General features: G+C 36.7%; 1 protein-coding gene across 1 annotated transcript in view; it reads right to left on the reverse strand.

Moving 5' to 3' along the window:
* Positions 1–2,561: 2,561 nt before the first annotated feature.
* CNTN3 (contactin 3) overlaps positions 2,562–23,531 on the reverse strand; it is an 87,027-nt gene continuing 66,057 nt past the window's right edge. Inside the window, exons 11-22 of the mRNA XM_067303660.1 lie at positions 21,192–21,319; positions 19,560–19,735; positions 15,378–15,495; positions 13,992–14,150; positions 13,749–13,898; positions 13,004–13,074; positions 11,870–12,104; positions 11,600–11,715; positions 10,082–10,268; positions 6,425–6,537; positions 4,205–4,373; positions 2,562–2,818 (exon numbers count right to left, since the gene is read on the reverse strand). Of these exons, the coding sequence (XP_067159761.1) occupies positions 2,715–2,818; positions 4,205–4,373; positions 6,425–6,537; positions 10,082–10,268; positions 11,600–11,715; positions 11,870–12,104; positions 13,004–13,074; positions 13,749–13,898; positions 13,992–14,150; positions 15,378–15,495; positions 19,560–19,735; positions 21,192–21,319 (1,726 nt within the window). The 3' untranslated portion in view covers positions 2,562–2,714. The remainder of the gene's footprint in view (positions 2,819–4,204; positions 4,374–6,424; positions 6,538–10,081; positions 10,269–11,599; positions 11,716–11,869; positions 12,105–13,003; positions 13,075–13,748; positions 13,899–13,991; positions 14,151–15,377; positions 15,496–19,559; positions 19,736–21,191; positions 21,320–23,531) is intronic.

The following is a 23,531-nucleotide window of genomic DNA, read 5'->3' on the forward strand; positions in this document are numbered from 1 at the left end:
ACAGTTTCCAGAGAAACTATTTGGAAGTCGCCAAGGAAACTATTCTAGATAATGGCTTTAGCTTTGCCTCTTGCTGCTGTACCATGAACACTTGTAACGGTGCTGGGCTTACGCAATTCTAGTAAATTGACTTCTAGTAAATTTGCCTAACTATGCCAAACCCTGTTTTATTACAAGGTTTATATTCCAGAAAAGCCAAGGCTACTTTTTTCCTTGGATCTTGGCTTTAGCCTCAGCAGCTGATTCTTCCTGGTAGCAGCCAAGAAAAACTAGGGCTTGAGGCAGTAGAGTACATGATTATGAAGAACACACATAGACAAGGATTTTAGTTGCGGTAAACCCCCATGTGTGCAAGTAGACAGTAGGCTGCACTGTCCTCCCCCCTCCCCCCAAAAGCAGGCTATAATTGAGACTAAAATAACATTTTTTCAGTTACAGACCTTTGAAAACTTACTGAATTATTGTACAAATTTGTGGGGGAGGAAGGAAGCATGGGCCTGAATTGTGGGAGTTATGTCTTTTTTATGAATTGCACAGCTTTGAAATGGTCTTATGGCAGCAGAGCTACTAAGAGGGGAAACAACTCCTACACCCCCCCCCAAAAGTACCAGTTAGCAGAAATGTTATGAAGACCATAGACATAGCTTTTAGTTGCAGTAAATCCCCATGTATGCAAAAATACACTACTGCAATGCAATAATACTTTGAAATATTCTAGTATCCCTCAATATAATAAATATTTTATTAGAATAATAGAAAAAAATGCATACAGATAACCATAGGATATACACACACAGCTGGAAATTCAAGGATAAATTTCAAACTTTTCAATATGAAACAAGGTACTGGGTACATATCTCATGGAGATATATAACTAGAAATTAAATAATACAATGTAATATCATCATGAAAACAGCAATACAGAGCACAAACTAGAATTTTGCGAAACTAGAATATAAAGATTCATCCTTTGTTGCATGAAACAGAACTAATATTTACTAGTAACACCTGGTTTCCATCTCTCCCCCATTCCCCCTATTTGCAAGTGTCTGAAAACATCACTGGTTAGCCACATATTGAAAAGCAACTAGCCATTTATAACTATATATGTACAGTATATACAGAGCTTGCTTACTTCAACAACAGTTAGCACATATTTTCTTCTGGATGTTATAAGCTAATTTTTATTGAATGCATATCAAGAAATTTCTACAGTTATACTTCTTTCATTAATCCTGGTTTTCTCTCTTTCTCTTGCTCTCTCTCTTTCTCTCTCTCACACACTCACACTTCTGTGTGTTGTAACAATACTGTGAGATTCAATAAAAAAAACAAAAAAGCTCTTTAAAAGGATATGCTTTATGTCAGTTGAATATGCTCTGCCATGGTTGTGGATAGTTGTCTAAAAGGTGTCTAAAAGACTGATTTGTCTAAATTCACAACTGTATAAGTAAGTCAAATGTACCAGGCTTAATGTATCTCTAATATAGTGCTATGAAAGATAGCATAGGTTTTTTTGTTTTTTTCCCTATAATAATAGCAAGCCTGAAGTGTCTGTATTTTTTTAATATTATAAACTATAGTATTGCCATAATCCTGTCAGTCAGGATTATATGACAGTAATAGGATGCATTAGTGTCAGACCAGGTGAAAACAGCATGAGCTGGCTGAACAGAGAGAGAGGCTTTGCAGCAGCAGCAAGGAGAGCTATGAACTCTGAATTAGGCATGTGTTTACAGCGCGGTGTGGTAGACAAATGAGCAACATAATTTTGGGCTGCATATTTGGAAGCACCACATCACAAGGTCAGGAGGTGGTAAGAAAGAGTCCCTTTCCATAAGGCCATGGTGCAACTGCATTTAATAACGCTTACAACTGGGCACTTCTGTTAGCGAAGCAAACTGACAGGAGTTTAGAGAAGGTCAATAAAAATGATCCTGAAGGTGGAAGGTTGGTTATGAATAAAGAACTTGATTAAGAAATATAAGGTAGTGATGTGGGGAAATTAATTGTCTGTTGATGAAGGGAAGGGTACGTAAATGTACGCTGAAATAAAATGTAGAGCTGCCTTTGAAACATGGTTGTGAAATCATCTCTCAAGAGAAGCAGTGGAAGCCCTGCCCCTTGGACACCCCACCATGGACTGTGCAAAACTAGCATTCATGCTGTGACTCTTCTCTATCTTCTATAATTTGTTAGCTGTAGAATAAATTATGTAAAGGGCAGTAGGCAAAATTATCCAAATCTACTTGATAATGACACTGTCTTTTAAGAACTGCCAGTTGGTCCACACTTTCTCATCAGATTGCAGCAAATGTCTCTGATTTCATCTTTTGCATGTAGAACGTTATCATAACACAGAGCATACTCAAAACAATGCAGTGTCCCTGCCAAAATGGAGTTCTTCAGAGCTTAGCTCTTCTTTATAACTCTAATCACAGTGCCATTGCTTTCACTCCATCTCTTTTACATTTATTGGAAGTATGTAATATGTAAACTCCTTTGGTTCAAGTATTAAGGCATTTTAAATTCCCTTTTAAAGGATTTGCTAAACTTTACATGATATTTTTATTTTAACCTACAGTGAAATATAAAGAATTTAAAAACACATCAGAATAGAAGAAAAACATGCATTAGCCACTGCATTTTTTTTAAAAAAGCACTTTTCTGTGATAATTCTTTTTTTCCAGTGAATGAAAATAAATAATGTATCATCACAGCACTGAATTAAGAGTCAAGAAAAATATTGTTGGCAAGAAGCTGTATACACTGAAGATGATATTCAAGACTGATGGACCAGAACCTCTTGCATCCATACCTATGACAAATGAAAAAGGTTAGGATTAAATGAAATCAAGAGTATCTGCTGAATAAAATTATTACTCTTATTAGATGCTAAGCACTTGTTTCCAGAAAAAAATATAAATTTTTATTTCTGATAAGCAATGAAATATTTATAAAAATATGCTAAATATTTTTAAAATATTGAAATGCATTATAAAACACTGAAAGTATATAAACAGTCTTTATTTTCAAGGTAATAATTAAAAAAAAGTAAAAGCTAATGTTTTTAATACTAATTTACATGGTAATTTACCAGTGCAATAGAATGAAGTTCGTCATGCGTAAGGGCATGAAGACTGTTAATTGCTTTTCTTTTTATTAACTTATTACCATACAGCATACAAGCATTGATTTTTTTTTCTTCCCATCAATATGTACTCAGTTCATATAAAGAAAATTGCTGGGTGTTAGGTGCAAATCTAGTAATGTTTCACTACACTAAAAGGCAAAAGTGATGGTGTCATCTCTTTTGGGGGGGGGGAATGTATGCATATAGATGTGTACATATATTTATAGACAGTCATGCCACTTAGTTCTTTCGATGAAGCAATTTAAAGGGCTGAGAAATGATTAACATTATTTCACCACTGGTGTCAGAGTAGAAAGCCTTTTGTATTTTAAAGCTTGGTGAAATTAAGCTTAACTAGAGATCATGAACCTTCTGCTGCTGTACTCTGAGACACAGTGCCAAACCTTTCCCAGAGCCTTCCCGAACCATGCCTGTCAGTCCCGTTACCTCCAGGCCATTATACCCCATTTACCTGGGAATGTGGCTCACTTAAATGCTGCACTCCTTCAGTCCACAGTATGAGCTTTCCTCACTTGGAGTTTCCCCACATTGTCACTACCTGCTTGCTTTCTGGAAGGCTGTATGGTTTCCAAGCTGTCGGCCCAGGGACGAGACAGCTGCTCTCATCTATGTTTCGATCATCCTCCCCCAACCACTTTGCTCTTGCCCAGCTTGCTCCCTTCTGCCCCCAGTACCCCTGCACACACACTTGCATAAATTGATCATTTAACCTAGAACTGACAGATCAGATGATGGGCTCTGATTTGACTTTAGCCTTGGTACTGAAAGTAGATCAATCATCTCTCAATAGATAGATTACGTAAAGCACAGAGCTGGATGGCAGCTAAAATTCCCAGCCCTGCTGTTGATGTACTGTGACATGTTAGGCAAGAGCCATTTCCCCTCTGTACTTGTTTTCCCCCTTGCCCTTCTATCTTTCGACTGCAAGCTCTTGGGTCACAGTCTTTTACTAATGCTTTTTTCCATGGTTGGTATAAAGGAGGTTCTGGTATTGGCCAAAGACTCTACACAGGCACATGGCAAAATAATAACAATTCAGCTTCAACATACTAGCCAGTTTGGGAATCAGGATCTGATCACTGCTAGTGCCATCTCCACCATCAGTTGTTGCTTTTACTTCTATAATGTAATCTTCATTAAACTGGAGCAAAAGTTCAGCTGTTGTCTTGTCTGTGTTCAGCACGTTCATATTATTCTGACTGCTAGTCCTGTAAAAAACCTACAATGCAAGCAAATAGCATTTTTTGCAATGCTGTAGTACATTATTTCTTCCACTAGGACCATGCAATTTTTAATGTTTCTTGGAAACAAGGCTTCATTTTTTAAAAACCTGAAGAGGGAAAAGATCTAATTTCTGGTTGATATTATAGGGCAGAATTACATTCAGAATCTAGAGAAGTAGTGAAAGAAGGGAATATCAGTCAAGCTCTTTTATTCCAACTTTAATCTAAAATGGCACAATATATAATGATAATAAATGAATAATATATTCTGTTGAATAGCTTAATAACATATTCTTGTATAAATTATCCCACCATTTGGAATCTGTCATTATCTAGATCAACTGCTTATGACAATACAAGTAAGGGAAAGGAGAGATGAGAACTAGTCAAAATGCAAAAATTATGGTCTATGTTAGAAGATGTTCTGCAAACTGAATAATTATTCTGTCACAAAACTTAACTGCATATGAAGATCTGTGTTTTAAACAACGGGAGCTATATCTAAATGTTATAGCCCTTTCTACTCGAATATGATCAGGGAAGAGGAGGGATTTAAGAGCAACACGCAGCCTCCCTTCTGTTCTGAAGGTTAGCTGTAGCCAGAATGGCCCCGAGCACAAGCTACTTGACCAGGAAGAGATGTGACTTGGTGGAGGTTGAGGTATTTGTGGGTCCAGTGCACTCACCTGGCAGAGTTTCACATGAGGTTGGGAGTCTCCCAGTGCAGTGTAAAACAAAACAAAACAAAAAAAAAACCAAACCAACCAATCCAAACTAACCCAAAATAATAGCAATCTTAAGGGAAAGAAAAAAATGCCAGACCACTGGGATTACACACATAATAGCTGGTCGCCAAACTCAGATCTTCACCTTGAATTCACCTTACTTCTAAATTACAACAGGCTCTCTGAATCTTTCCAGTTTTGTGTGCAACAGGCCCCTGCACGCAGCGTGCTCCCGTTCCCAGCGCCAGTCCCTAATGCTATACCTTGTTAAAAAGCTCTCCCAAGGACAACAGCTTCCTCCCCCAATGACTGTCCTATGGCAGCTCTGGCATTCTCAAAATCATTTGTTGGATATTCTCTGCATGACAAACTAAGTTTTGTTAACTGCCCTTGCATTCTGTGATTAAAATGACATCCTAAGTGTTTTACTTCTGTAAGATTAACTGGTGTTATCAAAAGAAGTCAGCTTTTCATTATGTGTTTAGCAATGCTATCATTTGGGAAACCTGAAAATGCTGTGGGAGACAGAGTATTCAATTTGAAACTATACATGGTATGTTTTCAGTTCAACTACCCGCTATGAAACTAGGTGGTTTATCTGGGCTGTAAACAAGTATTTCTTGCCAATATTACCCAGAGCACTGCACAGTCTGATCTTCATCATAAATCTTTTATACAGGAGTATGTTATGTGAGATCCAGCTATACACAGATCATCAAGAACCTCCTCAGCAGGTCTTTAAACCATACGTAAGATATATAACATATTTAGAGAAATACCTGCATATTTGTGCACTGATCTGCTTTAGAATAGAGATAACAATGTAATTTCTATCAAGACAATGAGCACTTAAGTAATGAAAAAGAAAAGCTGTAAGAATAGCAGGTTCATATGTGGTAACAATGAATATACTGGGCCAGCAATGGAAATGATTTCCATCAGCTAAGTTTTGGATTATTTTGTTTCATTCCAAATGTTACACATTTGGATACCTGGGTTTCCAAGAGCTGACAGCAAAGGCTGCAGCTCCTGACTTTGTTTGCATAAGCAGAGGAAGGCATTTAGTGTACCATTAATGGTAAAAGGACCACAGTTTGTGAGATATTGTTACAATACCATTTAAACCTATAAAAAGGAGGCACTACTGAAATGTTTTAGGCATGGTATTGTTCATCCTTGAATCAAGACTTATGGGGAAACAAACAAAAAAAAAATCCAGTAGGTGTTTTAACCGCTAAACTCATTACCTTGCAAACAGACAAGAAAGAGTCCAGTAAAGCATGCATCACTTTCAGATATTCTGCTGGTCTGTTCTTACTTACCTTATATCCAGTTACCTCAGATTCATTCTCCATAGCTCTTACTTCCTCCCAGTTGAGAATTACTCTAGAGTCTGTAACATTCCATACAACATTTCCTGGTGGTTGACTGGGTGCTTAAAATACATAATAAAAGCATGACTTTAGTTTAATTGACATTAGTGATTTATTCTGCAGCAGGACATAATAGTTCAGGTAATTGGCTGTCATTACATGTCGGATGTAAAAGCAACTCAAATACAGCATTGTCGTTTGTACACTTTATGGTTCAGAGACTAAATTGGAAAAACAGAAGGAAGGAAAAATAGAATGGCACATAAATGTTATTTCTGAAGTTGCATTATGTGTTGATGGGCTTTCATTAAATACAGCCAAATAAAAGTATTTGTCTTAGGACATGGGTGATCCATTAGAACATATTCTAATGAAACCAGAGATGATAACAGACAATTTCTATTTTTAATATAGTGTCAAGAATAAACAAATGTTTCACAATGAATTATTTGTCAGACACATTTAGTATTTTCTTAGTGAATATTCAAACCTATATGCTACTCTGATTTACTTTATGCAAAAATATTTGACAGGTTTTTTTCTTCTTTTTAACTCCAGGCATGATTTTGAAATGCAGTCCATACCATTGCAGTTACTGCAATTGGAACACTAGTGGGTTTTTGCCAGGTAAATCTCTTGCTCTTGTATGTTCATTAACAATCTGGGACCATTTGTTTCAAAAGGAGTAGCATGCTTTTGGCTGTCCACCTTAATACAGCTTGGAACTGCCAAGCTTTCAGGAAAGGAGAAGATGAGTACAAACCTCTTAAGATGTCTCAAGTTGGTTTCCCAGACAGGTCATTCAGAGACACAATCAACTATTAAAATCTTTTCTAAACGTGTTAAGGAAAACAATTTACTGTTGCTGTCACCTAGTGGAGGCAATCGCTGCTTAGGTGGACCGCTCTAAGCTTTGATGCTGAAAGTTCCAGTATTAAACAGTAATAGTGGCTTTTAAATGGTTCTGTGCATGTGCTCTTTTTTTCTTGTTTGTTTGTTTTCTAAAGAACTCTTCCACACAGGTAGCTCCCTAATTTCTGTCCATGAGCAGTCAGATCAGAAAAAAACGGATTATATGTCTCTGCACAAAGTGGACACAGAAATGCAAGAGCAAGACTTAAAAGAATTATTCTGAACTATTCACAAATCTTTTTTTGCAGTATTTGCCTTGTTCTATATACTAAATAGAATTTAATCTGATGCACTAATAGTCAATTTCTGTAAATTTAAGAGGTGATTGTCAGATAAAATTGTTTTATTCGTGAGAACTGAGTAGTATATGAGCATATATGAATAGTTTTCACTCAGCTATTAAGGCTGATTTTGAGAAGAAAAGAATCATTCTTTTAAATCCACAACAACTTATTAATATGACATCCAAGAAAAAGGAAGAGTAATTATATATAAAAACTGTAAGCCTCTATCTACCACTTGACTTATAGAAGTGATTTAGAAGGCTCCGGTTTGCTTCAGTTACCAAAAATCTCAAGTAATTTTCAGTGATCAAAACAGCAGAACTTAATTCATAAAAGACCAGATCCCAAACCATCAAGCTGCTTAAGTGCATGCCCAATGCTAAGTATGCAAATAGCTACAGTAATTTCACTGAGCCTACTCAGATGCTTAAAGTTACTCATACACACTAAAATTTCTCTGCATTAGAACCTCTGGCCAGAACGTATTGTTCAGTTTTAAGACCTCCTCAATATTAAATAATTGTATCATCTTGCCTTATAAACTTAGGCAAGACTTCCACAGTTATTTGCAATTATATATAACAAAATATTGTATAAAATAAAGCTATGCTTGTGATTTGGGGTTATGAACATGAATACTTCATTTCAAATAAAGAAGCAAAGATACTTTAATGGTCAAAGACAAAGACTGAATGTTTAGACCTGAAAGAGGCTGCAAATTGAACTTGAGTATGTGTCGCTTGTTAGGTTAACAGTTACTAGCGAGTATCTTGTAGAACGTGTGGGCAAATGTAAATATAATGTGCACAGAGTTCCTTCACAGTGAGAAATACATCAATTACAAGTAATTCAGGTGGAAGTTAAAGTAGAAATTAGAACATTTGAATGAAAAAATAACTTTTTTTCCCCTTTCTTTTCAATTCTGGACATTTTCAGATCACTTCTCAAAAGAAAATAAAGAATAAAAGGTATGAAGTTTCTTCACCTAAGAGGCATGTCTCATGAGTAGAAAGCTCAAAGAAACTCAAATAGCAGAAGTCCAGTTTGAAATAAGTTTCCTTTATAGGAAATCAGATCTCATTTTTGACTTGAAAAGTTAAGTTCTAATTTGTGTTTCCACTACAGTGGTACAGAGAATTATTTGTCTTAATTAATTAATCTAGTAACAAAATAATCTAGTAGCAAAATTCTTGAAAATCTCATTAGGCTGTACTGCAGTGTTTTTGCCCTGTTTATTCACCAGCAAGATGTATGGGTATAGTGCAACTATTTTTTTTTCTTTTTAATGATTCCAAGTAGCAGAGGTATTGATTAAGGGCCTGATCCAGATTCTGTTCAAATCAGTGAGATCAAGTGCTTGTTCAGCTCTAGTTTACACGTGGGAAGCAGGCAGTCACTAAACAGGACCGCAGTGTTACTGAGCTGACCAGGCTGGCACGATCTTGTGCGAGCAGCCACACTGATGATTACGTCAAGAATTCTGTTCATCAAAGGTCAGATACAGGTTGCAGACAGTGAGTTACTTCATGTCCGCCAATTCACGGTAACTGTATGCCTATAATAAATTTAACCTCTAGCAAATATAAGTTAATCTGAGTTGGTTTAGCCCTCAGTGACAGTGACACTTGTTTCTGCATATGCACATTTCTAATGAACTGGCTTTATTTCATGGTTCTGGTGGTAGGACTACTTTTGGTAGGAGAGAATTTGATCTTTGGTACCAGGGTATTTGACCTTTCATACAGATTTAATTGTGCATTCTTGTGAGTCTGACAGAAATGCTTCAAGATTTATGACCCTTATTCTGAGTTGTATTACAATGCAAGCGCATGCTAAAAATATTTCCATTTGTAGAAATTAGTGCAGCCTTTGAGAATCTGTTCTCCAGCTTAATTTCTCCTTTTTAATAGTAAAGTGGCCTCTTGAGTAATTTGTTCAAGGGGAAACAATGGACATGAATGATTATTTTGCATGAAGTATGAGGAATATTCCACTTCATGCCCTAGAGAACTTATAAATATGTTATAGAACCCTGAAAAATTCAGCAAGTCACTGTTTTTCCTTCCAAATAACAGAAATCTTTCTTCTAATAGAAGAAAATCACACCTGGCTTTTAAAAAGTCTTCCAGTCACTAGAAGAATACTAAAGGGTCTATGCAGAAATGAGGTCTCTTACTTCAGGTCCAGTGGTGTATTTGAATTTTGCGTAATCATCCTACTAAAGTAGCAGAGGGTTGAAAACAGAAGATCTGAGCTTGACTTTTAATTGTGTAACTGTTCTAGTCTGTATGAAAATGTTGATCATTTATGCATATTGTGACTGACTCCTGGTAATATGCCTGTTCTTCATTTGCCTGCAAGTACTAAACCAGCATTATGGCTCTCCCCACTTTAAATTCATGATACTTACGTGTCTTTTTTGTGGTAGCATTTACTGTGGCACTAAAGGGACCTGCTCCAGCGCTGTTATAAGCACGGACAGCTGCATAGTATGCTAAGTTGCTCTTCAAACCTGTTATTCTTATTGATGTCTCATTGCCTACAGATTTTACTCTGTTTGAAGATTCTTCTTTTCCACCATTATTCCAGTACCTAACCTGGTAGATATAAAAAAACCCCCCACTATTTAAAATTCTTTTGCAATGGAATGTTCACCCACAGTATTGCATTTAACTCCTTTAAGTGTATTTTTTTTCTCAGCTGAAAAAGGTAGAAATACATTAAAGTTTCAGAAATACACATACTACATGAATAAAATTATTATTTATCTATCTGTCTTTCATACTTGCTGGTCTTTCTTTGTGTGACTTCTTTAGAAAAAAGGAAACTGAAATATTAGATGTTGGTTGAATTAAAAAAAATGACAATGAGAGGAAAAGCATTACTTCATCTACAAAGAAAACAACTTAAACTCATTAGAAGAAAATCGTATCTTACAAAATAGTTTATTTGGAAGCAAATGTAATCTGAAAAAAATATCTGTCTGAAAATACTATTAGATAGAGCCATGACTATCATCACAGGAAGCAAAACACAATTTCATTCTGTGTTCCTCTTCATTGTTGAAGATAGATAGAAGAAAATATCCTTTTGGGGGATGAAGGTGGGTCAGAAAGAAAGCAGGAAAGGTGGTAGTAGTCTTCTGTAAATTAGGTATTTCTAGAGTCCATTAATACAGCTGTTTTCTTCAATTTTCAAATATTTTCATAAAAAAATAATAGTTTTTTACAGTATCTCAGTTTTTAAACAGAATCTCAGTCTTTGAACAGTGGTAAAGTTGGAAGAATTCTGGGAAGGTGTGTCAAAACTCTCTGCATCTCATGGATTCTGCAAATAACTGGAAACTGTATGCCTTGCTATCCCAAAAATAGTTCTGCCCAAAGCACTAAATGTTGACATCAACTTTAAGATAAAGTGGCCAAAATTTTCTCTTTAACAGAGGAACATGCTAAAATAAGCAAGAGGTATTGCAGATACTCAGGCAAGTAGGCAGCACATCAGGCCATGACAGCATGACAGTCTGAGGCTCCTTCTGCAGTTGTAGCAAGAAGCTGATGATGCTCCAAGCAAAACAGGCTGTGCACGGTGGGTTCTGTCCCAGAACATTACAATGTTATGCTGCTTACTTCCAGCCTGCATATTACAAACACAGTGTCAGATATTCATTTATATGTTCCTCAGCTTGGCCATTCAAAAAAAAGTGATTCAGAAATGATGTAGGCCTAATCCCCTGTAGGCTGCTCGTTAGCCCACTAATTCCCTAGCTTTTCATCTTCCCTTTCAGGTTTTGTGGAGTCACCTGAGGATTTATTTTTTAAAAGCATCACTTTCAGAGGAATGAGGGTTATCTGACATGAAAGTTATGCATGTAAAAATCATTACAGGTCATGCTCCTTTACAACAGGGAGTTCATTTTAGATGGGTTTACCTCATAACCCAGTAACCTTCCACTACTCATCTTCCACGGAATGGCATTCCAGGAAACTTCAATGACTGAGGATGACAGACCGGTTGCGGATACACCAGAGGGTGCTATGGTAGGCTCTGTATTTGGAAATCAATAAATGAGATCAGTAGCACTGGTGACTGTGGAAATAAATATGTTCATATTTAAAATGATCTAATTTCTATTAACAGTTGCTGTAGTCTCACGTGAAAAAGCTCATGTTAAATACTTAGCGAGAACTCAATCACGTACCTTCTTCTGCTGAAAAAACTGTGGTGACTGAACTGAATGGCCCTTCTCCTTTATTGTTATATACGCCAACTTTGACTTCATAAGGTGAAAATGGTAAGATGCTTTCATTTCTAAAGACATATCTTGGTGTATCAGGGGATGTGACTACAGTCTGGATCCATGTTGTGGTGCCAAAGGGGCGGAAAGCAACAACATATCCGAATCCTTCTCCATTTTGTAATTCCTCAGGAACGGGCTGTGTGAAAAGCAACAGACGATAATAGTCTGTAATGTTATATACAGCACCGGAACAGGAAGAAAGTACCAAAAGGCTCACATACGTGACTGTCAGCAGGTTCTGGTACATCATTTGGGATCGTTCCATCAACAAATTAACTCTGGTACAGTATAGCAAAATATGTTCTCTTCATCCTACCTTAAGGTTTGCACTGTACACATGCCTTCATCAAGAAGAGAATAATTTTCAGGTATATTGCTTGTTTTCCAGCAAGTATACTGGTTTCAGACACTCTTCAGTAAATATATATTTTTTTTCAATTTCTGGACACAATTTGTAGTTCAGAAAAAATAAGTGATTGCTTAGTCAATTGTTGTAGACTCCAATACTACCTTAGCACAGTGGCTTATACTGTCCTCTGATGTGATTATAATTATGTAACCACAGAGAGTAGTCATGCTAGTAATAATATATTAACATTTTTTAACTCATAAAAAATGGGATACAGACCATAAAGTAATATCTGATTTTTTGTATTTGCTAGCACATGAGTCCAGAGTTAACGGTAATAAAATATGAACTGCAAAGTTTCATTGAAAAGCATAATTCTTTATCTCAACCTTTGAACAATAACACTTCCATTTCCCCAGCCCCCCCCCTTTTGAGCTTAACAGTTGTTTGAGAAGAGAAGCAATTCTAGACAAACTAACTAAATTTCCTACTGATTGCAGTCTAGCACAGTAACGAATGAAAGTGAAAGAGGGAAGGCAAATGTACATAGCTCACATTACAGAATGTTACCGAGCACATATACATCCTAGATGAGAAGCTGCTGCAGCCAGGGAAATTCATCTTTTAAGAAGAGTTTGAATGAAAACAATCATTCTCTGAAGAAAATTGCTTGCCAGAAAACTTACATCCCATGTTATGACCAGTTCAGACCTGCTGCCTCCTCCCCCACTGACTTCAGATGGGGGAATTTCAGGAACTGTGAAAAAGAAATTTATAGCTGTCTACACAGTGCAGGTAAAAGAGACAATATTATATAACATCACCCTCACGCTCCGAAGCTAACCCAGTTGTATAGCTGCAATCTGCACATCGAGGCAAAGGGCCTGGAAAGCCCATGCCCCTTGCTGCCGTCAGCTTGCTAGCTTGCCTCTTTGTGGCAGGCAGATAGCCTTCTGCAAGCTTGTGGAGCATCACAAGCTCTGAACCCTGTTTGTTATATGTACTTTAAAGTTTACGAGCCTCTAAAAATTTTCACATTTTCAATAGAGTTACTTATGCAGATATATTGGGCAGTGTCCTTATCCCGAGTAACTACTGGGGGGGGGTTACTGATATGTTCTTCTGGGACATTCGCTTGTTATATGGAAGGTGAACCCTGATCAAACACTAGGAAGGAGTAAAACCCCTGTCCCCTCTCCATCCATTGACATCTTCAGATTCTACAGTGCTTACTGAACAGACTGAATTTTGGCATACTAAATACAGTTTAAATGTATTTTAGATGTTATGCTTATGTGACCTGTGCAGTAATGCAGCATAAACTGTTGAAGGCAATTCCAAGTTGGTCTGCAAAGACCCATGGATTTGAACACTTTATATATATTTTTGATTAAGATTCTGAATTAAAAACAAATAGAAAAACCCACTAACCTGCCTCTTCAGTTCTTACTTTTTCTGAGGGTAAACTAGGTTCTCCACCTCCAATTTTGTTACTGGCAACTACACGAAATTCATATTCAACCCAAGGATTTAAATCCACTACTGTGGTTGTAAATGTTTTTCCATCAATCACATCAGGAACTATTAGAAAAAAAGAGGGGGGGGAGGGAGAGAAAACTAAAAACATGTTCTCCCTAGTTAAAAACATTTAAAAGAACAAGAATTCTGTTTTACCTGTTGTGACTCTCTGCCAGCCAACTGAAAAAGGTGTTCTTGCTTGTATGGTGTACGTGGTTACTGGGCTGTGATTATCTGTGCCTTCTTGCCAGGAGATCTGAGCTGTGGTATCAGTTATTTCATCCACTTTCACATGTTCAGGGGGCCCAGGTGAGCCTAGAATCAGATTGAAAAATAGGTGGTGGTGTTTTGTAAGGGTAGTACCCTGGAAATCACTAACAGAGCACCATGGATTCCCATTTTATCAGCACTGTGGGAGGAAGAAAACAATTCAGCTTGGAGTAAGAACATTTTTTAATTTTTTTTTTTACATTCACTAAACTTAAGTCTGATAAACTTTGAAATAGTAATTCTGAACTGTGACAGATGACAGATTTTTTTTTTCAGGACCTTTGTTCAGCATGATTTCTCTGTCTTTCCAAATTCAGTTCTTCTACTTTAGTCTTTGATGTCCTCTTTTAATCTAGTAATACCTCTCTGTAGTCTGCCAATTCGTTATCTACAGCTGTTTTACTCTATGATGCAGTGTAGCACTTTTTCAGCACAACATCTGATCAGCACCCTGAAAAGCAATTCTGTCAGGCAAGCTTTCTGCCACATTCTGGAAAATCCTGATTCTGTGCATCCTAGCAAAAATGCTGGCTTTGTATCTGTACCAGTGAAGGAGTGAAATACTCAACAGTTCATAAAAATATCCAAATAGCAGTGTGTTATCAGTCAGTGTTATACAGCAATACATCATATCTATAATACATAAAATACATTATCCAAAAAGATATCTGGCATATTTTAGAATATATTGAATAAATGCTGACTGCATAATGTTCTTTACTGGATTACAGCTTTTCTCTTGCAATACATTAGCTGTATAATTAGTACTGAAAGCTACAATTCAGGCTTAACAGCTCTAATTCCAGTTCTGAAGAAAAATAAATATCCCTACATTGCATAACTTAAACTCAAATGCATCTCTAGGACAAAGGCTTTCCTAAGCACTGGCAGCAGTTGCCCACTTCACAGGAAGGATACTGGATCATGGAGTCAGAAACCCCTTTATTCAGCAGAGGCAGCAATCCGTAACTGTCTCGCGGCAGCTGCCACTACTGAGTTCCCCCTCATCACTGACTTGAGGAACTGCCAATGGGAAAAGGTGTGAAGTCAAGATTCGTTATATTCTTCATCTCTCCATTTCTCTGGGAAAAAGTAAGCTTCAGCCACATATGGAGAAAAAAGGTGCTAAAATTCTCCCTAATTGCATGACAGAATCACACAGTTCAAGTCATAGATGAGTTGGCTTTGTAATCTACAATGAGAGTTGTTTCTGTAATCTACAATATACAAAAGTTAGAAAATATGATTCACATAACTGAAGCTGAAATTTACCTCGTACTATAAGGTCCGCTGCAGAAGACACACTATCCACTTCTGTCTTCACCGTACAAACATATTTTCCACTATGTTTCAGCTGGATGTTTCTAATCATTAAATCGCCTGAGGCACTCTGTCAAGATACAAAGTTCTTACTAATTCAACTGTTCCATCTTGTAATTTAATGTTGAGTTCATATTTTATAAATGGAGAAGAAATCAAACAAAATAAGTTGAAGACAAAAAGTTGCTCAAAAATTACATTGGCACACAGACTGCAGGATAACAAGGTATTATATATCGCGTGCTCCATGGTAATTGTCTGTAAGCACGTTCCTAATACCCATGAGGGAGTATCTTTTTTTTTTTTTGGCATGGGAGGTAAGCTGTACCATGGTTACCTCATCCCAGGAATATACCTACTGACCGTTATTATGAAACATGAAGGAAGTCGGTACCCTGTGACAAACTAACTCAAAGCCCTAAGAAAGAGAAAATGTGGTTACTAGGGCTGTGACCCAATTTGTCATCTAAACAGATTCGGGAAAGTCTAGCAATTACAGACTTTTAAAGAAAGAGTTCAAGTATGTAAATGACAAAGCTAAATTTGGTCTGTTCTATAGGTTTACAAATAAAAAGCAAAAAAGCACAGTGCAAGGTGAACTGTCTTGAGTGAATTTGCTGCCGACTCCTTTTCCTCATTTAAAGCCTCATATTCTTGAAATCTTCTATGAAGTTACTAATTTAAGTAGTCTATATTGTGAGCACACATTCATTTAAGGGTGGTACATTTGTAGGTCTTTGGCTAATTTCCCATGATTTTAAGATTCTCTTAATTCTATTCTTGGTTCTAGGCAGAATATTTCATGTTCAGTAATTTTCGTTTTTTTTTTTTTTTTTTTTTTTAAGTCATAGCATGTGCTTGTTTTTCTCCTGAATCAAAGTAAACATACAGATAACTTGAGTGATAACTTTAATTTAATAATACACAGGAAATGTTTTGTCTCTATATATTATTTGTTTTCTTCACTACTGTAATGGAGAACTTGATCCTAGATCTTTGCTAGCCTGCGTCACTTCAAAATCTCCTCTTTGTGTCAGCTGAATAATAACTGCTTTAGTACACTTCACGTCACATTTTCCAGGTGAAAAATCTCGCAGTCAGATTTTAATCTCAGTTACATTGGGAAAGTAGAGTTGATGGTCTGATACCCACAGGACTATGGTGGTGGATTTGTATTCATACACTCAGCAAAAACTTGGTTGCCTTGGCTCAGCCTGAATATACCTGGGTATCCTGCTACTCGAGCAAAAGTTTTAAATAGATCATTTGTGGTATGCTTTGCTGATGTCAATGGGAGGTTTGACTTTCACAGTTATTGTAGGACCAGCATTGTCACGTCTCACTTCTTTATTCAGCACAAGCTCAAAACAATTCAGACTGCTTCCCTTCCACCTGTGACAATATGAATACAAGGCCTGATCTTCTGTTACAATGTAGATGCTAGCATTTACAGGACGATCCAGCACTGATAGCCTACTCTGCATTAAAAGTTAAGTTAAAGGCAATCTAAAATCCAGCTATTTGCTTGGAAGTGGACATGCAGGAAAATAACAACAATAATTTGCCTGTATACTCACAGGCAAATCATGTTCTACATGAACTTATCTTAGCAAACTACGTTTAAAACATCTAGACAATAGGGGATCGTCAAATAGAATAATTTTACTTGAAATAGAAACTTGCCTCCCCTTGGCCCGACAAGTTTGAATGGGCTAGACCACTATCTTTTTAATGGAAGCGAAGCAAATGCTGTTATGGGGTTAGTTCTGATATTCTTTATGTAACATTAGCAAAATATATGGCCACTGAAATAGTAACACTGCACTCAAATTTTTCTTGGCTATTTTGGGGAAGAATCCCAAAGTACTGGGGAAAATACAGACACCTGCAGCAGCAAAAAGCTGCAATGCAGAAGGCACTCTCACCTCTCGTTCTGCAGACCATTAGCAGTATCCACATTTTTGCCTAGCCAGATTAAATCTTTGCCAGTGTGGATGAGTCCAGGTGACAGTAAGGTCACCCACCCTTCTCCATGCTCCACAGAATTCAAATAAAGAGTAGTCCACACAGCATGAACATCTGTTAACTGGTACTGAAATTGTTTTTATTTTTCCTGACTGCATAACAATTTCAGCCATTGCTGGGCTGTCTAAACAGGTGATACTAGAAACAGTTTAGGGCCAGTCTGTTCAGAATTTTGGAAACTGCTTGATTTGCCATACTCTTCATATAAATTATCTGACTAACAAAAAAGAGCAGTTAAACAGTGTTACATCCTGGATTTTTGTAAACATCTGGAAGACCAGGTGGTGGTCCCATAACATTCCCAATAACTACTACATGTTGGAGGCCTCAAGGCATGCTACGTCCTCTAAGAACGTGACAGGAACTCCCAAGATATCATTACACAGCCCTCATCTCAAAGAGGCAATCCATCCATTGAAGAGTTATTTTCCTTTTGCCATGTTTACCACCAACAAAGCTGAAGCGATTTTTGCACAGATATTTTGCTTGAGCAAATGACCACTGCAGCTATTGGAAGGCTTATAACGTATTTATGCTGTCTTCTTTACTTACCATGACTCTCATTTCCAGATGAAATCATTCCATTAACCTAAATGGGATCCAGAGAAAGCTCACAAAATATTTTAGTGTATCTCTTGATAATCTATGAAGCTTTCTACTAATGGGCTTCAATCCCCTTTTTATAGAAACAAGAGTTAAACAACAAAACCAAAAACTTCTACTTCCCATAAGAACTGACCTCTGTTTCTTATGACAGATTTTCAAATAAAATGTAGTTTCAGCATTCTGAATTAGTCAATAATATTCACCCTGGAACATTATTCAGGACTGGCTGAGAATTTCCTATGAAAACTTATTTTTGACACCTGTGTTTGTTTTATGAAAAAGCAGAAATTTTTAGTGAGATAAAATATTTAACTTTCCAGTCAGCTTATAAATCCTTGAGTCAGCAGTATTGTCAGATTTAGGTCTTTTGAATATTTTTAACCTTTCCTTTCTAAAATTACTGTTTGTTTACACAACTAGAGTGCAGCTGGTACTTTGGGAAAATATTACTAAGTAAATAAAGTCCATGTTACTGGAAGGTAACAGGCTATGAAATCAGAGCATTCCCATTACATCATGACAGATGGTCAGTTCATAATTCTAGAAAGATTTCTATGAAAATGTACATGATATATCAATATCTTATTGCTCATCTCATCATCTTCACATGCATTTGTATTTAATCAATTGCCAACTGTAGAACAATGTGTAGAACTGTGTTATTTGATGTCTACTGATTAAATGTCATATCTTTTGGGATTTTAAGGGTTGGGTAGGTTGGGTAGGTGCTGAAATTTCACAGGCAGTACTTTCTAACCCGCAGCTATTCCTTTAGAAAGGAGATCTGGCAAGATTATGAGAAACCAAACTTTACCAAGACTTTCAAAGGCCAGAGTTAAATGCTGATGCTCAGCTGTTTGTCTTTTTATTACTCGGCTATGCCTTGCATTGTAATAAGGCTTTTTACTGTAATTGATTTCATTCTCTTGCAGCATCTTACATCCCTCTTAATCTTTTACTTTTTATGTTTTGATTAAAAGGCTAAATTATAAAAAGCATCAATTCCATCCATCTCCCTGCCACAACATCTCTACATCCTAAATAAGAAATATATAATGCGATATATGGCCTCTCCCATTCAGCTAGGGAGACTCCAACAGAATGCTGAGGGATTCATTAGGGATACAATCCAGGAAAAATAAGGCAAAATTTGTTTTTTTGTTTTGGGTTTTTTTTTTGTGTTAGACTGTAGCGCACAAAATCTGAGTCATGTTCCTTGTTCCGTCATTGATACGTTTTTTGCACTCTTGGGAAAATCACGTAGGGCCAGATGCAGAAACAGAGGTTGGCACTTACAATCCGGTCTAAAATCTAGGTGGCTGTACAATGGGTTATGTGCAGCAGCTAGCTCAATTAATGATTTGTCTCCAACACAAAGGAAAATTCTACAGCCCCAAAAGAGAATAAACATCCTATTTTTACCCTGTAGTGTAAAAAGAAAAAAAAGTAAGCCTGGATGTGCTGCATAAACGCATAAGACAAGAGAAGGTAATTTCAACTTACCCCCCCAACCTTCTCAAAATGAGAAGCATCTTTTTTGAAATCAGTGAGTGTTCCATTAAAATACCAGGTGAAGCTAATGTCTAGTATTGGATCATGCTGAACTTGGCAAGGCAAGATGACACTTTCTCCAACAGTGACATCCATGTTCGAAGGTGCCAAAGTAATCCTTGTTGGCTCTGTTGAGAACAGAAATATCAGTTATTGGATTTCTTTACTGATCTTTCCTTGCTGCTAATATTCTACCACAGTCTTCAGACCTGATTAATGAGAGTCACTTCAAATTAGGCAGATGGACTATAAATGCTACTGACTGAGCTCTCTTGTTGGAGCACTGTATCCTTACGCATTTACCAGTGGGAGCTTCTTGAAACAGAGAAAGTAGATTTTAACTTGCTGTGTACAGGTCAATATACTTTACAAAGCTAAATGGACTGCAACCCACAACGACAAAGTTACCATTCAGAAGTGTATGTGGTTCTCAGCAATAATGCTTGTGTTTTGGAGCAGGAAGCTGCAGTTGCAGGCACTGGAACACTGAGAGGTGGCAGTGAGAGATGAAGCTAACATAATCTGGAGGAAATCCACACTGGATAGAACACATCGGATATTTGGGTCCATATATTATATAGAAAATAAACAGTGTCATTAAAAATAGCTGCTTGTTACTCCAGAATCACACTAATATATAAAAAAAATCAAGTAATGTGAATATTGTTTAAATAAAATCTTCTTGTATAAATTCTTTGTAAATAAATTCTATTATTTGCATAAAAAGGGGCATGAATCATTTAACAGGACAAGCTGAAAATCTGGAGTTGTTAATTCATAAAACAAAATAATTCTGTCTGGATCTATGAGATACATAGCATATGTAATGCAGTAACATATTATATAATTCTGGATTTGGAAAATCTTTCAGACATTCCAATCTTTAAAAAAGAACATCACGAGAAAAGACAGTCTTCAGTTAAACATTGCAGACCACTTGTCCTTTTAATCCGGTATCTTAGACAGCAGCTAATGATGGATGAGTTAGAGGAAGGGGCAAGAACCCTTTTAACAACAATTACGTATAAAACTCACTTTTGAAAGATTTTATGTTTTTACAGCCAGCGGAGTGCCTGAAGGATCCTGCAGCTGGAGTTTCTTCCACAGCTTTTTCCATGTGCAAATAATGTCTGCATTATTAGTTCCTTAGGACTAAACAGATTTTGGACTGGAATGTAAAGTTGACTCAAATACTTTTCTTGATTGCCCTGAATTGTCTTTTTTTTTCTTTTTTCTCAAATTAAAAAAAATACTTAAAAAGCATAATTGCATTATTTAGTATTTAGTAAGTGAAAGAGGGGAGGAAAGTGTTCAGAACCTCCTGATCTGAGAATCAGGGCCAAGAAGCATCTCTGTCAAAGAGAGAAAATCCCTGAGCCTCTCTTCTCCCAACTGATCAGGGATCAGTACCTCATATTCTTTTATTTTTATATATTCTTAAATATATAGCTTTTCAGACCCTTTACTTTCCAACATTCAGTATTTCAGAGAGCAAACTCAGAATTCACATCATTGCAGACTTCTGATGCAGATTTTGTAATTCAGTTTAAATAATCTTACAAACAATTCTTCTTTCCAGCTCACCTGTAACTATTAAGTTTGTTGTGCCACTAGCTGTTCCAAACTGGTTTGCTGCCAGGCAAGTGTAGCTTCCAGCATCAACTTTAGTCACATTGGCTATTCTTAATCTTCCATCATTTAATAACACGATTCTAAAAAATTACAAAGAACTTTTAAAAATTGCAGCATTGGTTTGTAGAAAACATGTTTGAATACTCATTCTGTTAGACTAGATGTAACAAACTGCACCAGTTACCAACCTGATGTTTTAAAATTTTGCTGCCATACACTGATATGCAACGAAGTTGAACCCATGTTCATATTATTTTGGACATCAGCAGAACCAACATTTAAGATATGTATGTGGGCATACATATGTATGTTTTTGTGTGTTTGAGAGAGAAAAGAGGAAACATATATTAACTCCGTCTTTTTCAGCTGCACCAATTGAAACTAGAATAATTTTCAACTGTATTATGTTGCTTACTTTACACAGTCTTGCATGGCAACTTTGAAATAACTGCATATCATCAATACATGTTTAATAAGCAATCCACATTTTACACTTTCGAGGATTCATATATACAAGCCTAGCGTATATTTCATTTAAGCCAATACTTCATTTGCACCATTGACATCTGCAGAGTAGCATTTAGCCCAAGCAAATATAAACTGCTTGCTGATGTCTGAAAGCTTAACCTCATATGTTGTACTCCCCCGCTCCCCTCAGAAATCTAGGTTTGGACAGATATTTAGTCTTGGCCCATTTTGTTGCCAGAATCAAAAATGTTCAAGCTTTGTTGTAGAATTACCTTATTTATTGACATAAGGTTCATTTGGATTAACGTAACAGCTACAAGCCTTAGACAAAAAACACAACATCATCTCTTAAATTATTACAGAATACAATCTCCTATATACCAGTATACACAATGTGTTGTCATGTGCACTCTATCAAAATAAGATATAAATTTGTCATCTCTCTCAGCTACAAAGCTGGCCTCTTATAATCAAACAGAATAGAGAAAATAAAAATGGACTGGAAAGAATGAAAGAATGGAAGCATGGAAGCATGGCAAAGAGAAGTGAAGATTTTTCATAGATATATGGCTTGTAAAGTCCAGCAAAAATTTCAGGGAAGTGGAACTAGCACTGACGCAGTGAAAGATGCCAGGAACACAGCTGGGTCCTGCCATGACACTATTCTCCTCAGCCGTATCACCTATGGTGGCTATGTGGTGGCTGGAAATTGTGATCGTTCAGAGGTATGAGAAAAGACATCCTATCTGCAAGGATAGAGGCATGGAAGAGGCTAATTAAGAGTCCTTCCCCATACAGCTTATATTAGTGCGTTTCATTTCATTCCATTGAAATGAAAACAATGAATGCTTCAGTTTATCATCTATATCTATGAGTGACCTCTAGACAGGGTAGAAGCATGCCTTATGGAAGAACTTGAAGGAAAAGATTTCCTCTATCCCAAACAAGCCCAACTAGTGAGAATCACAACTAATGGCATATAACATGGAAGAAAACAGAAATAAGAGATGTAGACAAAAGGAGACTGACATTAGTGATGCAGAGAGAAGAGCACCAGCATCCCAACAGAGATGACATCCTAGACAGCATCTGTGAAGGGACCTAAAGGTAAAGGCTAATTTGTTTCTCTCTTTTCCTGTCCCTGATCCTTCCATCTGTCATATCCTTAGATACAGGACCATCTACCAAGTCTTCCCTACGATAACCTGGAGCAGCTATATAACTAAGTGTATATAAGAATGTTCAGAATAATTAACAAAAAGCTAAACAACATCTGCCCGATACCCCTAGGTCACCAAATGATACCTAAGGTACCAAATGAATCACAGAGAGGCTATTTTGTCACTTCCCCAAGCACCTTAATGAGAAAGCATTTTGGAAATGCCAAAACACCTATATCTAACTAAACAGAATTAACACAACAGTAAACAACATTTACTCCAGGAGAAGCTCTAACCACATTAGTTGGAGAGTCTTACACAACTGTCAGAATAAGTATCACCTGGGAAGAAGGCAAATATCATGAAACTTAACATTGCTATCTTCCCTTTCTCATAGCAGTCAGGTAGATTTTGGCTTCTTACATGCATATATTTCATTATTAATGTGCTTCTTTATTCAGTACAAAATTAATTAAATATACACCCCTGCTGTTCTTTTTATTTTTAATATACTTCAGGCAAATTAGTATCAACAGATCTCCACAATTTGTCTCAACTAAAGATTCAGCTCTCTGTGGTTAAACACTTACTACAAAAAGTAGATTTAGAAGTCTGCTATGGTAGGTGGGAATTGGGATCACTGCTTTTCTTCTCAAAACTATTC

This window comes from Apteryx mantelli, chromosome 12 (assembly GCF_036417845.1).
Source record: "Apteryx mantelli isolate bAptMan1 chromosome 12, bAptMan1.hap1, whole genome shotgun sequence".
Taxonomy (NCBI): domain Eukaryota; kingdom Metazoa; phylum Chordata; class Aves; order Apterygiformes; family Apterygidae; genus Apteryx; species Apteryx mantelli.